The 20,125-nt window shown below is 40.0% G+C and overlaps 2 protein-coding genes and 3 long non-coding RNA genes across 6 annotated transcripts in view; all 5 read left to right on the forward strand.

Annotated features, from left to right (window-relative positions):
• The window catches only part of LOC113663648 (alpha-1,6-mannosylglycoprotein 6-beta-N-acetylglucosaminyltransferase B-like), a 121,639-nt gene that overhangs the window by 79,700 nt on the left and 21,814 nt on the right, over positions 1 to 20,125 (forward strand). The gene's annotated exons all lie outside the window — the stretch shown is intronic.
• On the forward strand, positions 4,848 to 7,134 carry LOC125141301. Its single transcript, XR_007140687.1, has 4 exons — positions 4,848 to 4,915; positions 6,105 to 6,209; positions 6,293 to 6,913; positions 7,024 to 7,134. It is a non-coding gene; the product is annotated as an uncharacterized LOC125141301 (long non-coding RNA).
• LOC113638726 lies at positions 7,769 to 10,759 on the forward strand. Its single transcript, XR_003439660.2, has 2 exons — positions 7,769 to 8,000; positions 10,271 to 10,759. It is a non-coding gene; the product is annotated as an uncharacterized LOC113638726 (long non-coding RNA).
• On the forward strand, positions 12,184 to 16,450 carry LOC125138485 (membrane-spanning 4-domains subfamily A member 4A-like). The gene is made up of 7 exons (XM_047814338.1): positions 12,184 to 12,369; positions 12,992 to 13,096; positions 13,195 to 13,305; positions 13,826 to 13,882; positions 14,537 to 14,713; positions 15,122 to 15,229; positions 15,963 to 16,450. The coding sequence occupies exons 2-7, from the start codon at positions 13,016 to 13,018 to the stop codon at positions 16,200 to 16,202; spliced, it is 774 nt and encodes a 257-aa protein (XP_047670294.1). The 5' UTR covers positions 12,184 to 12,369; positions 12,992 to 13,015; the 3' UTR covers positions 16,203 to 16,450.
• On the forward strand, positions 17,512 to 19,600 carry LOC113638722. Its single transcript, XR_007140686.1, has 4 exons — positions 17,512 to 17,693; positions 18,313 to 18,417; positions 18,516 to 18,626; positions 19,254 to 19,600. It is a non-coding gene; the product is annotated as an uncharacterized LOC113638722 (long non-coding RNA).

The following is a 20,125-nucleotide window of genomic DNA, read 5'->3' on the forward strand; positions in this document are numbered from 1 at the left end:
GGCACGATGGCTTAGCATGTTTGCCTCACACCTCCAGGGTTGGGGGTTCGATTCCCACCTCCACCTTGTGTGTGTGGAGTTTGCATGTTCTCCCCGTGCCTCGGGGGTTTCCTCCGGGTACTCCGGTTTCCTCCCCCGGTCCAAAGACATGCATGGTAGGTTGATTGGCATCTCTGGAAAATTGTCCGTAGTGTGTGTGTGTGTGTGTGTGTGTGTGTGTGTGAGTGAATGAGAGTGTGTGTGTGCCCTGTGATGGGTTGGCACTCCGTCCAGGGTGTATCCTGCCTCGATGCCCGATGACACCTGAGATAGGCACAGGCTCCCCGTGACCCGAGAAGTTCAGATAAGCGGTAGAAAATGAGTGAGAGTGAGGACTTACATTTCTACAAGTTAAGAGTTATAATTTCGATAAACTGTTCAACTCTAGGCCTATTTTTTAGAAGTTCCGAGAAGTTCGAATAAGCGGTAGAAAATGAATGAATGATTTTTAAAGAATTTATTTGCAAATTATGGTGGAAAACAAGTATTTGGTCAATAACAAAAGTTCATCTCAATACTTTTTTATAAACCCTTTGTTGGCAATGACAGAGGTCAAACATTTTCTGTAAGTCTCCACAAGGTTTTTACACACTGTTGCTGGTAGTTTGGCCCATTCCACCATGCAGATCTCCTCTAGATCAGTGATGTTCTACATGAAGTTTGACTGTTTGTGGTGTCTTTTTTATTTATTTATTTTATTTTATTTCTTGAAGAAAAATATCTACACAATGGTTTCAAAGACAGAAAATGCACAGAACAGGAATTTTCTAATAGAACCATTATACATATGCTTGCATATCTATAACTAAACACCCCCCACCCCAACCCTTCACTGTTAGATTAAACATAGAAGGCTTCTTTTAAATGTTCTATCAACCAAAGCATACTGTATTGGAGAAGCAGCAAAAACAAATAAGTAAATAAATAAAAAGAAATAAAAATTGTTGGACAGCAACACTGTCACGATGTGACACGGTGAAACAAAAGGCAAGAGAGGATCCAAATGCAGATAGGACTTTACTGGACAAAAACAAGAAACAAACATACAGGCAGGCAAAACAGATCAGGACACGGAACAGGAACAGAGAACAACATGAACCAAACACCTACAACGACCAACACCGGGGAAGTGAACAGACAGAGTAGATATAGTGGACAGGAGCCAATAACAAAGCAGAGACGATTAGAGACAAAGACAAGACACCTGGGGTAGAGATGGAATGTAATTAGTGTCCATGGTGAGCAATGAGTGGGCGGAGCAAAACAATTAACATCAGGGAGAGACGGCAGACAGAAACAAGGGGAAAACACAGACAGACACATTACAAACACAGTCCTGGATGGTATAGAATAGGAAATAAAGCATACATATAAATGCAACTTCAGTCCTCCTGTAAGAATAATTTAATTGGATTCCAAATCTTCTTAAAAATGGATAATTTCTCATTTAATGAGTATCTCAATTCTTCCGAATGCAACATATTGCCCAGTTCTCTGGTCCATAGTTCAGTGGTTGGGACAGTTTCTGCTTTCCACAACTGTAGAATAAGATTTTTTTGCTAACATCATTGAGAACATAACGGATTGTGTTTGATATCTATTGCAAAAAGCATGATTTGCTCCTAATATACCAATGCTGGGTTCAGGCTCCAGACTGATAGAGTCTGCTTCAGAAAGAAATGTTAATATAACTTTCCAAAATGGCTGGATTTTGGAGCCTGACCATAAAGAATGGAACAAAGTGACGTCTACGTAGGATATATTTAATGAAGTTTTGATTTTGAATAATGGATCCTATGAATTACCTTGAATTATATCAAATTATGTCTAGCATTCACAGAGCATGTATGTAGGTTTCTCTAGCATTCCTTCCACGTATTTCCGTGAATGTTGGAACCCAAGGACAGGAGACTTTTATACTGATAATGAGTTAAAACAGGTTCCATTAATACAGGTAAGGAGTGGAGGACAGAGGATCCTCTTAAAGAATAAGTTACAGGTCTGTGAGAGCCAGAAATCTTGCTTTTTTGTAGGTGACCAAATACCAATTAATTCATTAAAAATCCTACAATGTGATTTCCTGGATTCTTTCCCCCATTCTGTCTCTTGTAGTTGAAGTGTACCTATGATGAAAATTACAGGCCTCTCTGATCTCTTTAAGTGGGAGAACTTGCACGATTGGTGGCTGGCTAAATACTTTTTTGCCCCACTGTATGTAGGACAGCTCACAGGAAGTGGTTTTGCTGGTTCTTTACACGATGCAGTCAGCATTGCCACAAAGTCTACACAAATAACAACATTATTTCAACACAACTCTCTTTGTGCAATTTGTCATTGTGCAACACTCCAACACTTCATTCCTTTAACACAAAAACTGCCCTCAAGGAATTTTCACATCACTCTTGACCTTGTCTTCTGTTTTCTTCTGTTTTTTGTCTCCTGTGTTGATTTTCTGTTTTGAATTTGTTTCGAATTGTTCTTCTGTATGAACCTGTTGGTGCTTGAACCAGGATGAGATCTTGTATCACGCCGGGAGATTCCTGGATAAATAAAACAATTAAAATAAAAATACATCTCAGACAAAATAATGGCCAACGGTTTGTGTTGCCATGGAAACACACAGACTGGCTGACGGCCCGCAATACGTGCGTTAAAGGATCGGGTATAATGAGTCATTTACACATAACTGCTTCTTCGGCAAGTTAAAAAATCCAGATATCACGCTTCAGACTTTTTCCTTCTCCTATTGTCTTCTCCTGCATTTGTTTAAATAAAGTGAACACCTCCGGACACAGAGGGACGTTAGTAAAGGGTTAAAAAGAGAACATTATGATCTTTCTCCTTCATGGTAAAGCTATGTCATTTTGTACCACAAACCACATCCTGTTTCTTGGGTACGATGTAAAAAAACTGTCCCTTACACACAGAAAATGTTTCTCACGGTAAAACAGTGGCATCTCAAATAAGAAGATAATATTACAATATTGTGTTCACGTGTCTGTCGAACCCTTGTCTTTATATCTTCCCGTCTCTGCTAACCTTTTTTCAGGTAACACACACACTCAGATTATGTACAGAAATTCATGGCTTTCCAACTGAGGAGCCACATTTTTAGCATCACCTTTCAGTCCTGCAGTAAAAATGTTAACACTGTTGATGGTCACAGAAAAAGACACGATATATAACCTCAATTAGGTCAGTTATCCACACACACACTCACACACACACACACACACACACACACACACACACACACACACACACACACACACACACACACACACAGTGTTTTCTGGTTGTTTTTTTGTGTGTTTTATTTAATAAATCGTGTTTAAACTCTCCCCGTGTTTCAGTCTGGGTTTTTATGTGAAGACACCTTTGTTTTTCTGACAACAGAGGCTTTAAAAATTCATTGTTTTACAGTTTAAAGGAGATCAGTAGCATAGAAATGATAAATTACAAGTGTATATTAATTAATGCATTGTAGCACATAAACAGACTGGATAAATGACTAAGGCCTTTAATGTATATCCTAATTTATATTGTCTGTATTTATATCCATCTTGTCGACTGCAAAAGTTTATGATCCGCATCAGAGAGAACATTTAACATTTAGGGTTTTAGGACGTTAGGGAAAGACTTCAGGGTGCTGAGGGGGGGGGGTTTAGGGTGTTAGGGAAAGAAAACAGAGGGAGGGAGGGAGGGAGGGAGGGAGAGAGATAGAGAGAGTGAGGAGAAAGGGGGAGAGAGAGTAAGGGAGAGGGAGAGAGGGGGGAGAGCGAGTGAGAGAGAAAGAGGGAGGGGGGAAGAGAGAGAGAGAGAGAAAGAGAGAGAGAGGCGAGGAGAGAGAAAGAGAGGCGAGTAGGATAGAGGAGAGAGAGGGGAGAGAGAGGAGAGAGCAAGAGAGAGAGGAGGAGGGAAGAGAGAGAGAGAGGAGGAGAGGGAGAGAGAGAGGGAGGGAGGGAGAGAGAGCAAGAGGAAAGGGGGGAGAGAGAGAGAGAGGGAGAGAGAGAGAGAGAGAGAGAGAGAGAGAGAGCAATAGGGAGGGAGGGGAAGAGAGAGAGGGAGAGGGAGTGAGAGAGAGAGAGAGAGAGAGAGAGAGAGAGAGAGAGAGAGAGAGAGAGAGAGAGAGCGCAAGAGGGAGGGAGGGAGGGGAGAGAAAAAGAGAGAGAGAAATAACCAATAACACCACTAGTAATTAAAACAGAGCATGAAACAAAAGAGTAGCAGAAGAATTACTAAACACTCAGAAAATATTTCCCATGTATGAATTTATAGTTGTATGTAACATAATGATCTGACCACTAGGGGGCGACATTGTGCAGGATGAAGGTTCTTGGACCCTGACGATACAGTATGTGTTGAAATGATGCTCTTTGTACACACAGGTCCTGTTCATGCTGTAGCATCCAGAAAGCACTAACCGCTTCCTGACTGTTGGCCTGTGTACAATGTTAGAATTTAAAATAACACAAAAGATAGAATTAAATACAGTAATTCTATCTTTTGTGTTATTGTAAACTCTAATGTAATGTACAAAAATTGTACTCAAATTAACGACTCAGATTATGTACAGAAATTCATGGCTTTCCAACTGAGGAGCCACATTTTCAGCATCACCTTTCAGTCCTGCAGTAAAAATGTTAACACTGTTGATGGTCACAGAAAAAGACACGATATATAACCTCAATTAGGTCAGTTATCCACACTCACACACACACACACACACACACACACACACACACACACACACACACACACACACACACACACACACACACACACACACACTTTTAAACAGGAGCTTTCTCTAACACAATGCAGCAAAGCAGCACAAACCAAGCCCGAGACTACAAGCTCATTATTTCACTCTCAGGTAAATGATCTTCATTTCTGATTTACTGTGTGATCAGACACACAGTTTCTGCTTACACACTCAGGGCGTTAGATCAGACACACAGTTTCTGCTTACACACTCAGGGAGTTAGATCAGACACACAGTTTCTGCTTACACACTCAGGGCGTTAGATCAGACACACAGTTTCTGCTTACACACTCAGGGCGTAAGATCAGACACACAGTTTCTGCTTACACACTCAGGGAGTTAGATCAGACACACAGTTTCTGCTTACACACTCAGGGCGTTAGATCAGACACACAGTTTCTCCTTACACACTCAGGGCGTTAGATCAGACACACAGTTTCTCCTTACACACTCAGGGCATTAGATCAGACACACAGTTTCTCCTTACACACTCAGGGCGTTAGATCAGACACACAATTTCTCCTTACACACTCAGGGCATTAGATCAGACACACAGTTTCTCCTTACACACTCAGGGCATTAGATCAGACACACAGTTTCTCCTTACACACTCAGGGCATTAGATCAGACACACAGTTTCTCCTTACACACTCAGGGCATTAGATCAGACACACAGTTTCTCCTTACACACTCAGGGCATTAGATCAGACACACAGTTTCTCCTTACACACTCAGGGCATTAGATCAGACACAGCATTAACACTACTAATTGAGCTAGACTGCATCAGTAGAGTGTTAGTGAGCTGAACTTTTTGAATAAAATATGAATAAGCTCAAAGGATGAAGAAGAATCGAAATGAAAGACGGATACGAATACATTCCTTTAAAGGGAATGTAGGAGTCAGAATGTCAGTTAGATAACCAGCGGGATATAAAGTGATGGCATTTTTGTCTTACAGTCTTACATTCATCTCTTTTTATAAAACTGAGCAGGAATCTGAGCTCAAGACCTTCTGATTGGTAGACCAATGTTTTAATCACATCTATTGGGTCAAACAAGTATCTCTCTCTCTCTCTCTCTATATATATATATATATATATATATATATATATATATATATATATATATATAAAATAAAAATAATTCTAATCCTCTCGATGCCGATGACGCCTGGGATAGGCACAGGCTCCCCGTGACAGGCTCCCTGGTTTATTTCTATAAGAAATCAGTACGTGTTTGATGGATATTTCACTGATTAATCTGATTTATCGTCTGTAACGTTAACACGTCTGATCTTAGCGTGAGAGCCGACTTCTCGTCATCATGACCCCTGTAACAGCTCCGGACAATCCCCAGGTCTCCCGACGGACAGCATATCCGAAAGGCGAGCCCAAAGCACTGGGGGTAAAACGCTTTAACCAGAAGTGACTAATTACCATTTAAAAATGTTTCCCTTTAATCCGTTTCTCTCTTTTTTTCCTCCACAGACTGTTCAGATCATGATTGGGATCACGACTCTCTTGTTCTGTTTATATTTATACTTTTCCCTGGGTGACGTTCTGACCAGCAGTATCTGTATTTTCTTATCACTTATTGTACGTCCTTTTCGGGCTGCACTGTAAGTGCCTTGCATTAGTATTTACCCCGTTTGAACTTTTCAACGACAGAAATAACTTCATGTATTATATGTGATGATACTGCAGGAAGTTGCCTGTTATCGTGAAGCACGGTGGTCTTACCACTGACCTCACGGCTGCTACATGCTGTTGTGCCGTATTACTCTACACATTCACAGGCAAAAATCTTACCAACACACAGATGTTATTACAATAAAGACACATGGCACATTGGTTGCTGAAAATAAACATGACTTCTAATGATAGCAATCCAGAGGCCGGTATGATGCTAGCACCACCATCATGCTTCAGTAGCTAAAGTTCCACAATAGAAATTTTCAAAGGGGTGTCAATAGTTATGTAACTAACTATACATCCCTGTTTTTTATTCTTAACATCTGATAAACATCATGAGTCGCTTTATTTTAACAGTTCATGGTGTCTGGAGCTCTGTCGGTTGCTGCAGAGAACCACCCGAACTCCTCCGCTGTGGTATGAAGACAACTTTCTGTTCATTTCTTTTTATTTATCAGTTTTTTTTTCTCATTCATGAAGAGAACATCCAGGATTTACAGTAATGCCACTGTTTCCTCTCTCATTAGTGGAAAGCCATGGTGATAATGAATGTGTTGAGTTCTGTGGCTGCAACCATCATCATCATCATCATCATCACCTTCTTCTCAATTTTCAGGGAGATTCAGAATGACCATCCGGTTCGTATCTTTTTAATGTTTAGAGAATCAAAATTTTTTTTTTTTAGATTTTTTTTCCCATGGATGTAATTGTTTTGTGAGTGTTGAGATTTTTGTGTTTGTTTGTTTGTTCACTAAATGATTTATTCATTTATTTACCCACTGACTGAATGCAGATGGGGGGGCACGGGGCTTAGTGGTTAGCACGTTTGCCTCACACCTCCAGGGTTGGGGGTTCGATTCCCACTTCCGCCTTGTGTGTGTGGAGTTTGCATGTTCTCCCCGTGCCTCGGGGGTTTCCTCCGGGTACTCCGGTTTCCTCCCCCGGTCCAAAGACATGCATGGTAGGTTGATTGGCATCTCTGGAAAATTGTCCGTAGTGTGTGAGTTTGTGTGTGAATAAGAGTGTGTGTGTGCCCTGCGATGGGTTGGCACTCCGTCCAGGGTGTATCCTGCCTCGATGCCCGATGACGCCCGAGATAGACACAGGCTCCCCGTGACCCGAGGTAGTTCGGATAAGCGGTAGAAAATGAATGGATGAATGAACGGATGCAGATGTACGTATTTAAATGACTTGTTGAGTCCATGGAAGTTTGATTGTACACTAAACCGTAGTATTTAAAAGACTCTACTTTTCACTCCTGGTGTCATTTTGTATAATTAATTGTACTGAAATAGAAAAGGATGTGAAACACTTTCACACTAGAGCTTCTCTTCTGTAATGAGCCAAATTATTTATTTATTTGTTAGTGTATTAACTGTTTACTGACTGTGTGGATTTTTTGTGCCATTGCCAGTGGATCTATGGCACGCTGTTGGTTGTCTCTGTGCTTGAGTTCAGCATTTCTATCTCCACCTATAAAGCCGCCGGCTGCACTGCAGCTACAGTGAGTGACATTTAAAATCTCTTTACATTTATTATCTTTTTCATCAAACACAGAGCATGGTTCTGTATTATTTAATCCTGAAACTACGCACATCGACCTCAGATACGTAGAAGTGAAGAGACTACAGACTTCATCATTATTCAGACAATACCTGAGCATTACAGACCTGCGGTGAGTGAGTTACAGACCTGGGGGTGAGTGAGTTACAGACCTGGGGGTGAGTGAGTTACAGACCTGGGGGTGAGTGAGTTACAGACCTGGGGGTGAGTGAGTTACAGACCTTGGGGTGAGTGAGTTACAGACCTGGGGGTGTGTGAGTTACAGACCTTGGGGTGAGTGAGTTACAGACCTGGGGGTGAGTGAGTTACAGACCTGGGGGTGAGTGAGTTACAGACCTTGGGGTGAGTGAGTTACAGACCTGGGGGTGAGTGAGTTACAGACCTGGGGGTGTGTGAGTTACAGACCTGGGGGTGTGTGAGTTACAGACCTTGGGGTGAGTGAGTTACAGACCTGGGGGTGTGTGAGTTACAGACCTGGGGGTGAGTGAGTTACAGACCTGGGGGTGAGTGAGTAACAGACCTGGGGGTGAGTGAGTTACAGACCTTGGGGTGAGTGAGTTACAGACCTGGGGGCGGGCGAGTTACAGACCTGGGGACGAGTGAGTTACAGACCTGGGGATGAGTGAGTTACAGACCTGGGGGCGGGCGAGTTACAGACCTGGGGGCGAGTGAGTTACAGCCCTGGCGACGAGTGAGTTACAGACCTGGGGACGAGTGAGTTACAGACCTGGGGGTGAGTGAGTTACAGACCTTGGGGTGAGTGAGTTACAGACCTGGGGGTGGGCGAGTTACAGACCTGGGGGCGAGTGAGTTACAGCCCTGGCGACGAGTGAGTTACAGACCTGGGGACGAGTGAGTTACAGACCTGGGGGTGAGTGAGTTACAGAGCTTGGGGTGAGTGAGTTACAGACCTGGGGGTGGGCGAGTTACAGACCTGGGGGCGAGTGAGTTACAGCCCTGGCGACGAGTGAGTTACAGACCTGGGGACGAGTGAGTTACAGACCTGGGGGTGAGTGAGTTACAGACCTTGGGGTGAGTGAGTTACAGACCTTGGGGTGAGTGAGTTACAGACCTGGGGGTGAGTGAGTTACAGACCTTGGGGTGAGTGAGTTACAGCCCTGGCGACGAGTGAGTTACAGACCTTGGGGTGAGTGAGTTACAGACCTGGGGGTGAGTGAGTTACAGACCTGGGGGTGAGTGAGTTACAGACCTGGGGGTGAGTGAGTTACAGACCTGAGGGTGAGTGAGTTACAGACCTGGGGGTGAGTGAGTTACAGACCTGGGGGTGAGTGAGTTACAGACCTGGGGACGAGTGAGTTACAGACCTGAGGGTGAGTGAGTTACAGACCTGGGGGTGAGTGAGTTACAGACCTTGGGGTGAGTGAGTTACAGTCCTGGCGACGAGTGAGTTACAGACCTTGGGGTGAGTGAGTTACAGACCTGGGGGTGAGTGAGTTACAGACCTGGGGATGAGTGAGTTACAGACCTTGGGGTGAGTGAGTTACAGACCTGGGGGTGAGTGAGTTACAGACCTGGGGGTGAGTGAGTTACAGACCTGGGGGTGAGTGAGTTACAGACCTGAGGGTGAGTGAGTTACAGACCTGGGGGTGTGTGAGTTACAGACCTGGGGGTGAGTGAGTTACAGACCTGGGGGTGAGTGAGTTACAGACCTGGGGGTGTGTGAGTTACAGACCTGGGGATGAGTGAGTTACAGACTTGGGGGTGAGTGAGTTACAGACCTGAACTTTTGAATGCATTTTTTTTACTTTTTTCAGCTTGAGTTAGGAGCTGGATTGACGTCCAGCACCCGTGTCTGAGAGCTAGGGGCTGATTACAGTGTGTTGTTTCTGAAATGTCTCTTTAAGCTTTAAATAAAGTTTGCTTTCCCTACACAGAGGACACCAGAAGAGATGGAAGATAACCAGGAATTTTTATTCATGAAATTATAAATTGGACGAGCGCTCGGTCAGATTGTCCTTCAGAATGTTTTCTACATAAGACATCACACAGAGAGAACAGCAAAAGCATCATGAGTGATCTTAAAGAGCTCTGCGATCGTTATCTGGTTTAATATGGAAGCAACTTTTGGGCTAAAGTCACAGACCCTGAACTTAACCCATAAATGTTTATTAAAGTCAACCTGAGTAAACAGTAAAACTGTATTTTTAACCTGATCTACAATGACTTCTTTATTAAATATTTCTGTTACAGCCGATACAGTATTCACAACCATTGATCCCACAGCCGATGAATCCACAACCCACCATACAACAGCTGACGTTTCAACAGCCAATGATTCAACAGCCAATGAATCCACCGCCAATGTACAATCCACCGCCAATGTACAATCCACCGCCAATGTACAATCCACAGCTGATGAATCCACCGCCAATGTGCAATCCTGCGTACAACCCACAGACTCCAAGTCAATTTGTTTCTATAAAATGCTAAAACATTTGAATTTTAATCATGGTGTAGTTCTGTACTGTTTATGCTTCATGCCGAACCTCACGTCTATTACAGTTAGCTGTGAAGCATTGAGTCTGAAAAACGATGACTGCAGAGCTACTAAAATAATCTAGCATCTCGTCTTTAATTATTTTGTTTCGTATCTATGGTCCGATTCTGTGAGTGTGTCTGATTGTAACCTGTCTGATTAACAATAAACTTTGCATGTGGTCCCACTGTGTAATAACACCATCACACTTCACTGTTAATGATCTTCTCAGAGATCCTCAGACACATCTGCACGATACCCATCTACAGCACAATGCCGTCCAATTCTGGATCCTGATTGGTCCGAAGAGTTCATTAATTTACTATGAAGTTCAGAGTTATATTAACGCAATTGTTACTGTTTCCATAGTAACAGCTCCTTCACAAGGATGCGTACGCAGGTACAGTGAGAAAGCACAAGCTTCAAGAGTAATGTATCAGGCTTGATCTTTCTCCCAAAATACAGTTTTATTAATAAATAAACCCAATAAAGGAATGAGCCTTCAGAGAAACATCAAGCCACTGAGGATTATTTGAACAGCATTAAAATATAAAGTCTTGTCTTTTTCACTCATATCATTATGATGTATGTTTGTAAGCATTGCTCTAAAATAAGAAAAACCATAAGCCGGAGAACCACATTGTTCCACATGGCCTGCTCATGCTGAAGCATCAGGAAACCACAAACAACCATCTAATCACATCACAAGCTTAAACTGCTGTGAAACTTTAGGGGTTGTTGAACACAATAAACTTTTTGTGTCTTACAACTAGTTTCAATACCTGACAAACTCTAAAAGCATGACCTACTTACATCACAATCTTAAGCAGGGATGTGAAACTTTAGGGGTTGTTGGGGTAGTTTCAATACCTGACGAACTCTAAACAAACTTATAGCAGAACCAAATAAATGTACCCAATGAAATGAATGAAAGTAGTTTAATAAACATTACACACATCACCTGATCACATGAGAAGTGTAGCGCCCCGGGACGTGGGACTGGACTCAGACTACAGAGACCATGTCCACCTAAACAAAACAAAATCTCAACAGCAAGCAGCTAAATGTACAGACAGAATAAGTGCGTCGGCAATAAATGCGGAAACATTACACATGCAATGAAAGTGACAAACAACTGACTCTCATTTTGAATCATGTCATTTTCAAGCATAAGGCTAAAAAATAGGCCTAGAGTTGAACAGTTTATCGAAATTATAACTCTTAACTTGTAGAAATGTAAGTCCTCCCTCTCACTCATTTTCTACCGCTTATCCGAACTTCTCGGGTCACGGGGAGCCTGTGCCTATCTCAGGCATCATCGGGCATCGAGGCAGGATACACCCTGGACGGAAGTGCCAACCCATCACAGGGCACACACACACTCACTCATACACTCACACACTATGGTCAATTTTTCCAGAGATGCCAATCAACCTACCATGCATGTCTTTGGACCGGGGGAGGAAACCGGAGTACCCGGCGGAAACCCCCGAGGCACGGGGAGAACATGCAAACTCCACCCACACAAGGCGGAGGCGGGAATCGAACCTCGACCCTGGAGGTGTGAGGCAAACGTGCTAACCACTAAGCCACCGTGCCCCCAATGTATGTCCTGGATTTCAAATAAAGTAATAACTATATTTGTTCACATCTATTAACCACACAGATTTTGTGCTGATGGGTTTCAGCCTGGTTCACACCCAGTCAACCTCACACACATGGTCTAGGAAGTAAAGAAATATTCTACAAACTTCTACTCGCTCACAAGCCAAACGCAGCCAAGTGGCAGAGAACCAGGACCTTCCTTCATCAGGTAAACACTTGTGTCTATGGTTATGTTGTTGTTGTTGTTGTTGTTGTTGTTTATATCATAGAGTTATTTCACCTACAGTAAAAAAAAACACAGATTAATGTTAGATGATCAAACTAAACTCTAGATGATCAAACTAAACTCCTTCTATTGTGTTAAGAGATGCTTTAGTGAGAGGACGTACAGTACGGCCGAGAGCGATCAACTGCTCTAGTTCAATAGAGACAATTTATAAGAATTTATTTTAGAATTTTTTTTTATTTTCCAGTTAAAATAACAACACGGCCATTTGGAGCCAAACAGAGAAGAAAGGTTTTTTTTATTTCTCTTTTTTTTTCATTGTGGAGTAAAACAGATGAAATCTTAGGATCTCAAGATCTTTTTATTACATTCAAATTTATTTCCTGTTACTACGGATGGGTGTTAGAGATATACAGTAACTTAATTTAAAACTTTACATATATGTATTTATTGTTTTTTATACTTCTATAAAGCTGCTTTGAGACAATGTGAGTTGTTACAAGTGCTTTACAAAAGAATTGAATTGAATATTACAACGAATATATGGTCAATAAAAACTATTACAAAACATATTTATTACTTATTGTGTTGTTCTACTGGCTAGAAAATATATCGACGCCTCATCATCATGACCCCTGTAACGGCTCCTGCTGATTCCCAGCTCTTCCAATGCTCAGCTTTTCTGAAAGGCGAGCCCAAAGCACTGGGGGTAAAATACCATCTTCACACGTCTTCATAGAGCAGCAGTGTGCAGAAATATTTCAGATTGTTCCAGGTTTTAATCTCGTTCGCTTTTTTTCTCCACAGACTGTGCAGATCATGATCGGAAGCTTGACTTTCTTGTTCGGTATTGTTTTAACCTCTCTCATTCCAACACCAATGGTCATCACTGGTATAGCTTTGTGGGGATCTCTGGTCGTAAGTTAACACATTACTGAGGAACACAGAAGTGAATTAGATTCATAGATGTATATTCAAGCAGCCCATAATACTGAAGCACGGTGTTGGTAGCATTGAAATTTAAAAATAAATGTACAAAAACTGATGGATGTTTTTCCTTTTCTCAGACTTCTTTTAATACTTTATTTTCTTAGTTTTAATTATTTTTATTTTATTTTGTTATTCTCATTGTTTAGGTTTGCTTTCTAACAAATTATGGGTTCCTTAAAAAACAGGTGTATTTATATTGAGGTGTATAATAGGCCAGGGTTAATACTTAACAATATGCTACCGCCACCATGCTTCAGTAATATGTGCTAGTTTGTGTAAGAAAGAGAGAATAAACTATAAAGTTAAACTTTACTTCAATACAGTTTGTTGTAATACAATTATGGTTATGACTCTAGATAATAGAGGAAGTTTTAAGAGTTGAACAGCGATACAAGCTGATAACGTTCACTTGTACTTGATAAATAATCATGTTTCTTTTTTTAAACAGTTCGTTAGCTCTGGTGCTTTATCAGTCGCTACAGCCAAAAAGCATGATCCATGCGTGGTATGTAAACACGGCTTACTAATAATTTCTTTACTTAATGTTTTTAATTTTCCAGTAAATCATCTATCACTGTGTTTGTGTGGTTGTAAAGCTGTGGAAAGAAAGTAAACATCCAGTTCAGAAACATTGATGGTTGTTGAGTGAGAAAGAACAGATGTGGAACTGCACAGTGGTTGTAGCAGACTGCTCATGGTGTAGCGTTAGGATAAAATAAACCACTTCCTGACAAGTCCTTTATATATTTAACCCTTATACATACAAGCAAACTTTTAATCGATTTACAATTACATTTAATGTTGAACAAGGATTAATTTATAAATTTAAAAAGGATATTGTGAATTTGTGGATTTCAGTTCAATTTGAATTTCAGATTAAACATAACAGTGAAATGTTCTGACGAGCTGCGTTACGTATTATTAACATACCTAAGCACAAACATTTCACTTAAAATCATGTTTTATTTGAAATTAAAATTTCCAGAGAAATAAAAAGATCTGGTTTAAGCATTAATAGAAACCGTCTGCACCAGTGTCGGAGCAGCTCTAGACAACAACTCAACATCTTCTAATCAGACCAATCAGGATGCAGAGTTTCATGTATAGATTGAGAAAGTATCTATTCTGTTAGCGATACTGTTTCCTGTTTCCTCTTTAGGTGAAAGCCTCGTTGGTAATGAACGTGTTCAGTGCTGTGGTGGCAGGTATCTTGATCATTCTCCTCTCAGTGGACATGTTGTTTTGGCGTTTCTACTTTCATCCGTGTGCCTATGGCTACTCCTCTCATCAGTATTCCTCATACATGTACGAATGTCAGTGGCGCGTTCAATCAATGGTTTGTATCTCATTCTACTTGTCCCCAAATCACATGATGTTTCTTTTTATTATTAGCTCTTACATTTCCAGCTTCGCATATGCTGTCTTATTTGTATTAAGGTACAATTAATAAATTAACTAATGAATTAATATATTTATTTATATAAATATAAGTACATGCATAATAATAATTTATATAAATATATATATATATAATAATTATATAAATAATTAATTTCCTCTTTACAACATTTTTAAGTGTTCAGAGTCATTTTCATACCATGAATATTTCTTTTAATATTTAGAGCTGTCACAGTATGGAAGAAAACTATTATTATTAAACAGATTATATATTTGCATGTTAGAAAACTGCTTACTTTTTATATTTATTCACTCATTTGATGGTTTGTCTGTTTGTTTGGGTCAGTGGTATGGACTCTATGGAGTGTTGTTGGTTTTCGAAGTGCTCGAGCTCATCATTTCTATCTGCACTTCTGCTTTCGCCTGTAAAGCTACCTGCTGCTCCACAACTACAGTGAGTCTGTTTCTGATATTTTTATTCTATCATGTTCACACAGACTGAGGCCCTAAACACAGACTAGACCTAGAACATAGGAACAGAGTGTGGTTTCTAGAGTAAAACTGAAACTCCAAACTGAAACCCATCTGTGGAAATGTGCATCAAGAAAAACAAAACAAAACACTTGTCATCATTTAAAATAAACGTTATCATAAATCACACGGCAGATGCAAATGATGCTAAACGCATTGACTCTGGTTACTGCTGCATGTTATTTTTAAAACAGCTCTTCAATAAAGTTACGCAAAAAAAAAATCATTCTAGTGTGTTTAAAAAAAGTGCTCTAGTTTACTTTATTCTCATTAGACCGTACTACACATTTAAGTGCTTATTAAGATGGTATTTGAAAATTACATAGCTTTCCCTACACAGAGGACACCAGAAGAGATGGAAGATAACCAGGAATTTTTATTCATGAAATTATAAATTGGACGAGCGCTCGGTCAGATTGTCCTTCAGAATGTTTTCTACATAAGACATCAGACAGAGAGAACAGCAAAAGCATCATGAGTGATCTTAAAGAGCTCTGCGATCGTTATCTGGTTTAATATGGAAGCAACTTTTGGGCTAAAGTCACAGACCCTGAACTTAACCCATAAATGTTTATTAAAGTCAACCTGAGTAAACAGTAAAACTGTATTTTTAACCTGATCTACAATGACTTCTTTATTAAATATTTCTGTTACAGCCGATACAGTATTCACAACCATTGATCCCACAGCCGATGAATCCACAACCCACCATTCAACAGCTGACGTTTCAACAGCCAATGATTCAACAGCCAACGAATCCACCGCCAATGTACAATCCACCGCCAATGTACAATCCACCGCCAATGTACAATCCACAGCCGATGAATCCACCGCCAATGTGCAATCCTGCGTACAACCCACAGACTCCAAATCAATTTGTTTCTATAAAATCCTAAAACATTTGAATTTTAATCATGGTGTAGTTCTGTACTGTTTGTTTCACGCCGAACCTCACGTCTATTACAGTTAGCTGTGAAGCATTGAGTCTGAAAAACGATGACTGCAGAGCTACTAAAGTAATCCAGAAGTCTTGTCTTTAATTATTTTGTTTCGTATCTATGGTCCGATTCTGTGAGTGTGTCTGATTGTAACCTGTCTGATTAACAATAAACTTTGCATGTGGTCCCACTGTGTAATAACACCATCACACTTCACTGTTAATGATCTTCTCAGAGATCCTCAGACACATCTGCACGATACCCATCTACAGCACAATGCCGTCCAATTCTGGATCCTGATTGGTCCGAAGAGTTCATTAATTTACTATGAAGTTCAGAGTTATATTAACGCAATTGTTACTGTTTCCATAGTAACAGCTCCTTCACAAGGATGCGTACGCAGGTACAGTGAGAAAGCACAAGCTTCAAGAGTAATGTATCAGGCTTGATCTTTCTCCCAAAATACAGTTTTATTAATAAATAAACCCAATAAAGGAATGAGCCTTCAGAGAAACATCAAGCCACTGAGGATTATTTGAACAGCATTAAAATATAAAGTCTTGTCTTTTTCACTCATATCATTATGATGTATGTTTGTAAGCATTGCTCTAAAATAAGAAAAACCATAAGCCGGAGAACCACATTGTTCCACACGGCCTGCTCATGCTGAAGCATCAGGAAACCACAAACAACCATCTAATCACATCACAAGCTTAAACTGCTGTGAAACTTTAGGGGTTGTTGAACACAATAAACTTTTTGTGTCTTACAACTAGTTTCAATACCTGACAAACTCTAAAAGCATGACCTACTTACATCACAATCTTAAGCAGGGATGTGAAACTTGTGGTTGTTGGGGTAGTTTCAATACCTGAGGAACTCTAAACAAACTTATAGCAGAACCAAATAAATGTACCCAATGAAATGAATGAAAGTAGTTTAATAAACATTACACACATCACCTGATCACATGAGAAGTGTAGCGCCCCGGGACGTGGGACTAGACTCAGACTACAGAGACCATGTCCACCTAAACAAAACAAAATCTCAACAGCAAGCAGCTAAATGTACAGACAGAATAATTGCGTAGGCAATAAATGCGGAAACTTCGCACTAGCAGTGAAAGTGGCAAGCAAAAGAGCCTCAATTTAAATCATGTCATTTTCAAGCATGAGGCTAAAAAAAGGCCTAGAGTTGAACAGGTTAATGAAATTATAATCAACTTTTAACTTGTAAAAATTTAAGTCCTGGATTTCAAATAAATTAATAACTATATTTTTTTCACATCTATTAACCACACAGCTTTTGTGCTGATGGGTTTCAGCCTGGTTCACACCCAGTCGACCTCACACACATGGTCTAGGAAGTAAAGAAATATTCTACAAACTTCTACTCGCTCACAAGCCAAACGCAGCCAAGCGGCAGAGAACCAGGACCTTCCTTCATCAGGTAAACACTTGTGTCTATGGTTATGTTGTTGTTGTTGTTGTTGTTGTTTATATCATAGAGTTATTTCACCTACAGTAAAAAAAAACACAGATTAATGTTAGATGATCAAACTAAACTCTAGATGATCAAACTAAACTCCTTCTATTGTGTTAAGAGATGCTTTAGTGAGAGGACGTACAGTACGGCCGAGAGCGATCAACTGCTCTAGTTCAATAGAGACAATTTATAAGAATTTATTTTAGAATTTTTTTTTATTTTCCAGTTAAAATAACAACACGGCCATTTGGAGCCAAACAGAGAAGAAAGGTTTTTTTTATTTCTCTTTTTTTTTCATTGTGGAGTAAAACAGATGAAATCTTAGGATCTCAAGATCTTTTTATTACATTCAAATTTATTTCCTGTTACTACGGATGGATGTTAGAGATATACAGTAACTTAATTTAAAACTTTACATATATGTATTTATTGTTTTTTATACTTCTATAAAGCTGCTTTGAGACAATGTGAATTGTTACAAGTGCTTTACAAAAGAATTGAATTGAATATTACAACGAATATATGGTCAATAAAAACTATTACAAAACATATTTATTACTTATTGTGTTGTTCTACTGGCTAGAAAATATATCGACGCCTCATCATCATGACCCCTGTAACGGCTCCTGCTGATTCCCAGCTCTTCCGATGCTCAGCTTTTCTGAAAGGCGAGCCCAAAGCACTGGGGGTAAAATACCATCTTCACTCGTCTTCATAGAGCAGCAGTGTGCAGAAACATTTCAGATTTTTCCAGGTTGTAATCTCGTTCGCTCTTTTTCTCCACAGACTGTGCACATCATGATCGGAAGCTTGACTTTCTTGTTCGGTATTGTTTTTAACTCGTTCATTCTAACACCCATGGCCATCAGTGGTACCACTTTGTGGGGATCTCTGGTCGTAAGTTAACACATTACTGAGGAACACAGACATAAATTAGATTTATAGATTTATATTCAAGCAGCCAGTAATACTGAAGCACGGTGTTGGTAGCATCGTGCTATAACGTAACCTCGGCCTCGTGGTTTCTTCTCTGATTTCTCTGAATACTCAATTATGTCTGGAGGATTTTTTTTTATGTATTCATTTATTTTTCACATTTAATAAATGATGTTTTTCAACTGTTACTCCAAACGATGTACAAAAAATGACAGATGCTTTTCCTTTCTCTCAGATTTCTTTTAATACTGTATTTTCTTTGTTTTCATTATTTTTTACATTATTTCATTATTCTCATTGTTTAGGTTTGCTTTCTTACAAACAGGTGTATTTATATTGAGGTGTATAAAAGGCCAGGGTTAATACTTAACAATATGCTACCGCCACCATGCTTCAGTAATATGTGCTAGTTTGTGTAAGAAAGAGAGAATAAACTATAAAGTTAAACTTTACTTCAATACAGTTTGTTGTAATACAATTCTGGTTATGACTCTAGATAATAGAGGAAGTTTTAAGAGTTGAACAGTGATACAAGCTGATAACCTTCACTTGTACTTGATAAACAATCATGTTTCTTTTTTTAAACAGTTCGTTAGTTGTGGTGCTTTATCAGTCGCTACAGCCAAAAAGCATGATCCATGCATGGTATGTAAACACGGCTTACTAATAATTTCTTAACTTAATGTTTTTAATTTTCCAGTAAATCATCTATCACTGTGTTTGTGTGGTTGTAAAGCTGTGGAAAGAAAGTAAACATCCAGTTCAGAAACATTGATGGTTGTTGAGTGAGAAAGAACAGATGTGGAACTGCACAGTGGTTGTAGCAGACTGCTCATAGTGTAGCATTAGGATAACATAAACCACTTCCTGACAAGTCCTTTATATATTTAACCCTTATACATACAAGCAAACTTGCAAAAAAAATTTTTCTTAATCAATTTATAATTACATTTAATGTTGGAGGAGGATTATTTCATACATTTAAAATTGATCAAGCATTGCATTAGTTCTGGCAGGCCACGTCGTCAAGTGTGCATCAGCTGTTAATCAGTTGCTGCGATCTAAACTCCCTCCTCCAACCCCGACTCCACCATGCCGGAACTCGTGTTCGCTGTACCAGTTTACGTCATAAATCTCCACATACTTTTATCTCTCTCTCTCTCTCTCTCTCTCTCTCTCTCTCTCTCTCTCTCTCTCTCTCTCTCTCTCTTTCTCTCTCTCTCTCTCTCTAAGTATTTAATTATCTATCTATCCATATATCAATACTATGCATGATAAGTGGTTCTCTTATACGGGGGGTCTATTCTATTTTCTAGTCGCTGCTCTCCCCGCTCTGTCCATGCATGTGCATGGACGGGCGTGTGGATTCGTTGCCCAGAAACAAACCATTAAACCGCTAACACTAACTGTATGCATATCAGCTAATAAATTCCCTTGTGACAAGTGGTCCTGACAGAAAT

This window comes from Tachysurus fulvidraco, chromosome 5 (genome assembly GCF_022655615.1).
Source record: "Tachysurus fulvidraco isolate hzauxx_2018 chromosome 5, HZAU_PFXX_2.0, whole genome shotgun sequence".
Classification (NCBI taxonomy): domain Eukaryota; kingdom Metazoa; phylum Chordata; class Actinopteri; order Siluriformes; family Bagridae; genus Tachysurus; species Tachysurus fulvidraco.

Excerpts from the sequence above, each read along its gene's own strand:
- LOC125138485 (XM_047814338.1), top strand. The coding sequence starts at position 13,016 with ATGACCCCTGTAACGGCTCCTGCTGATTCCCAGCTCTTCCAATGCTCA. Across the intron at positions 13,097-13,194 it reads GCGAGCCCAAAGCACTGGGG|ACTGTGCAGATCATGATCGG; the intron begins GTAAAATACCAT and ends TTTTCTCCACAG. Across the intron at positions 13,883-14,536 it reads AAAAGCATGATCCATGCGTG|GTGAAAGCCTCGTTGGTAAT; the intron begins GTATGTAAACAC and ends TTTCCTCTTTAG.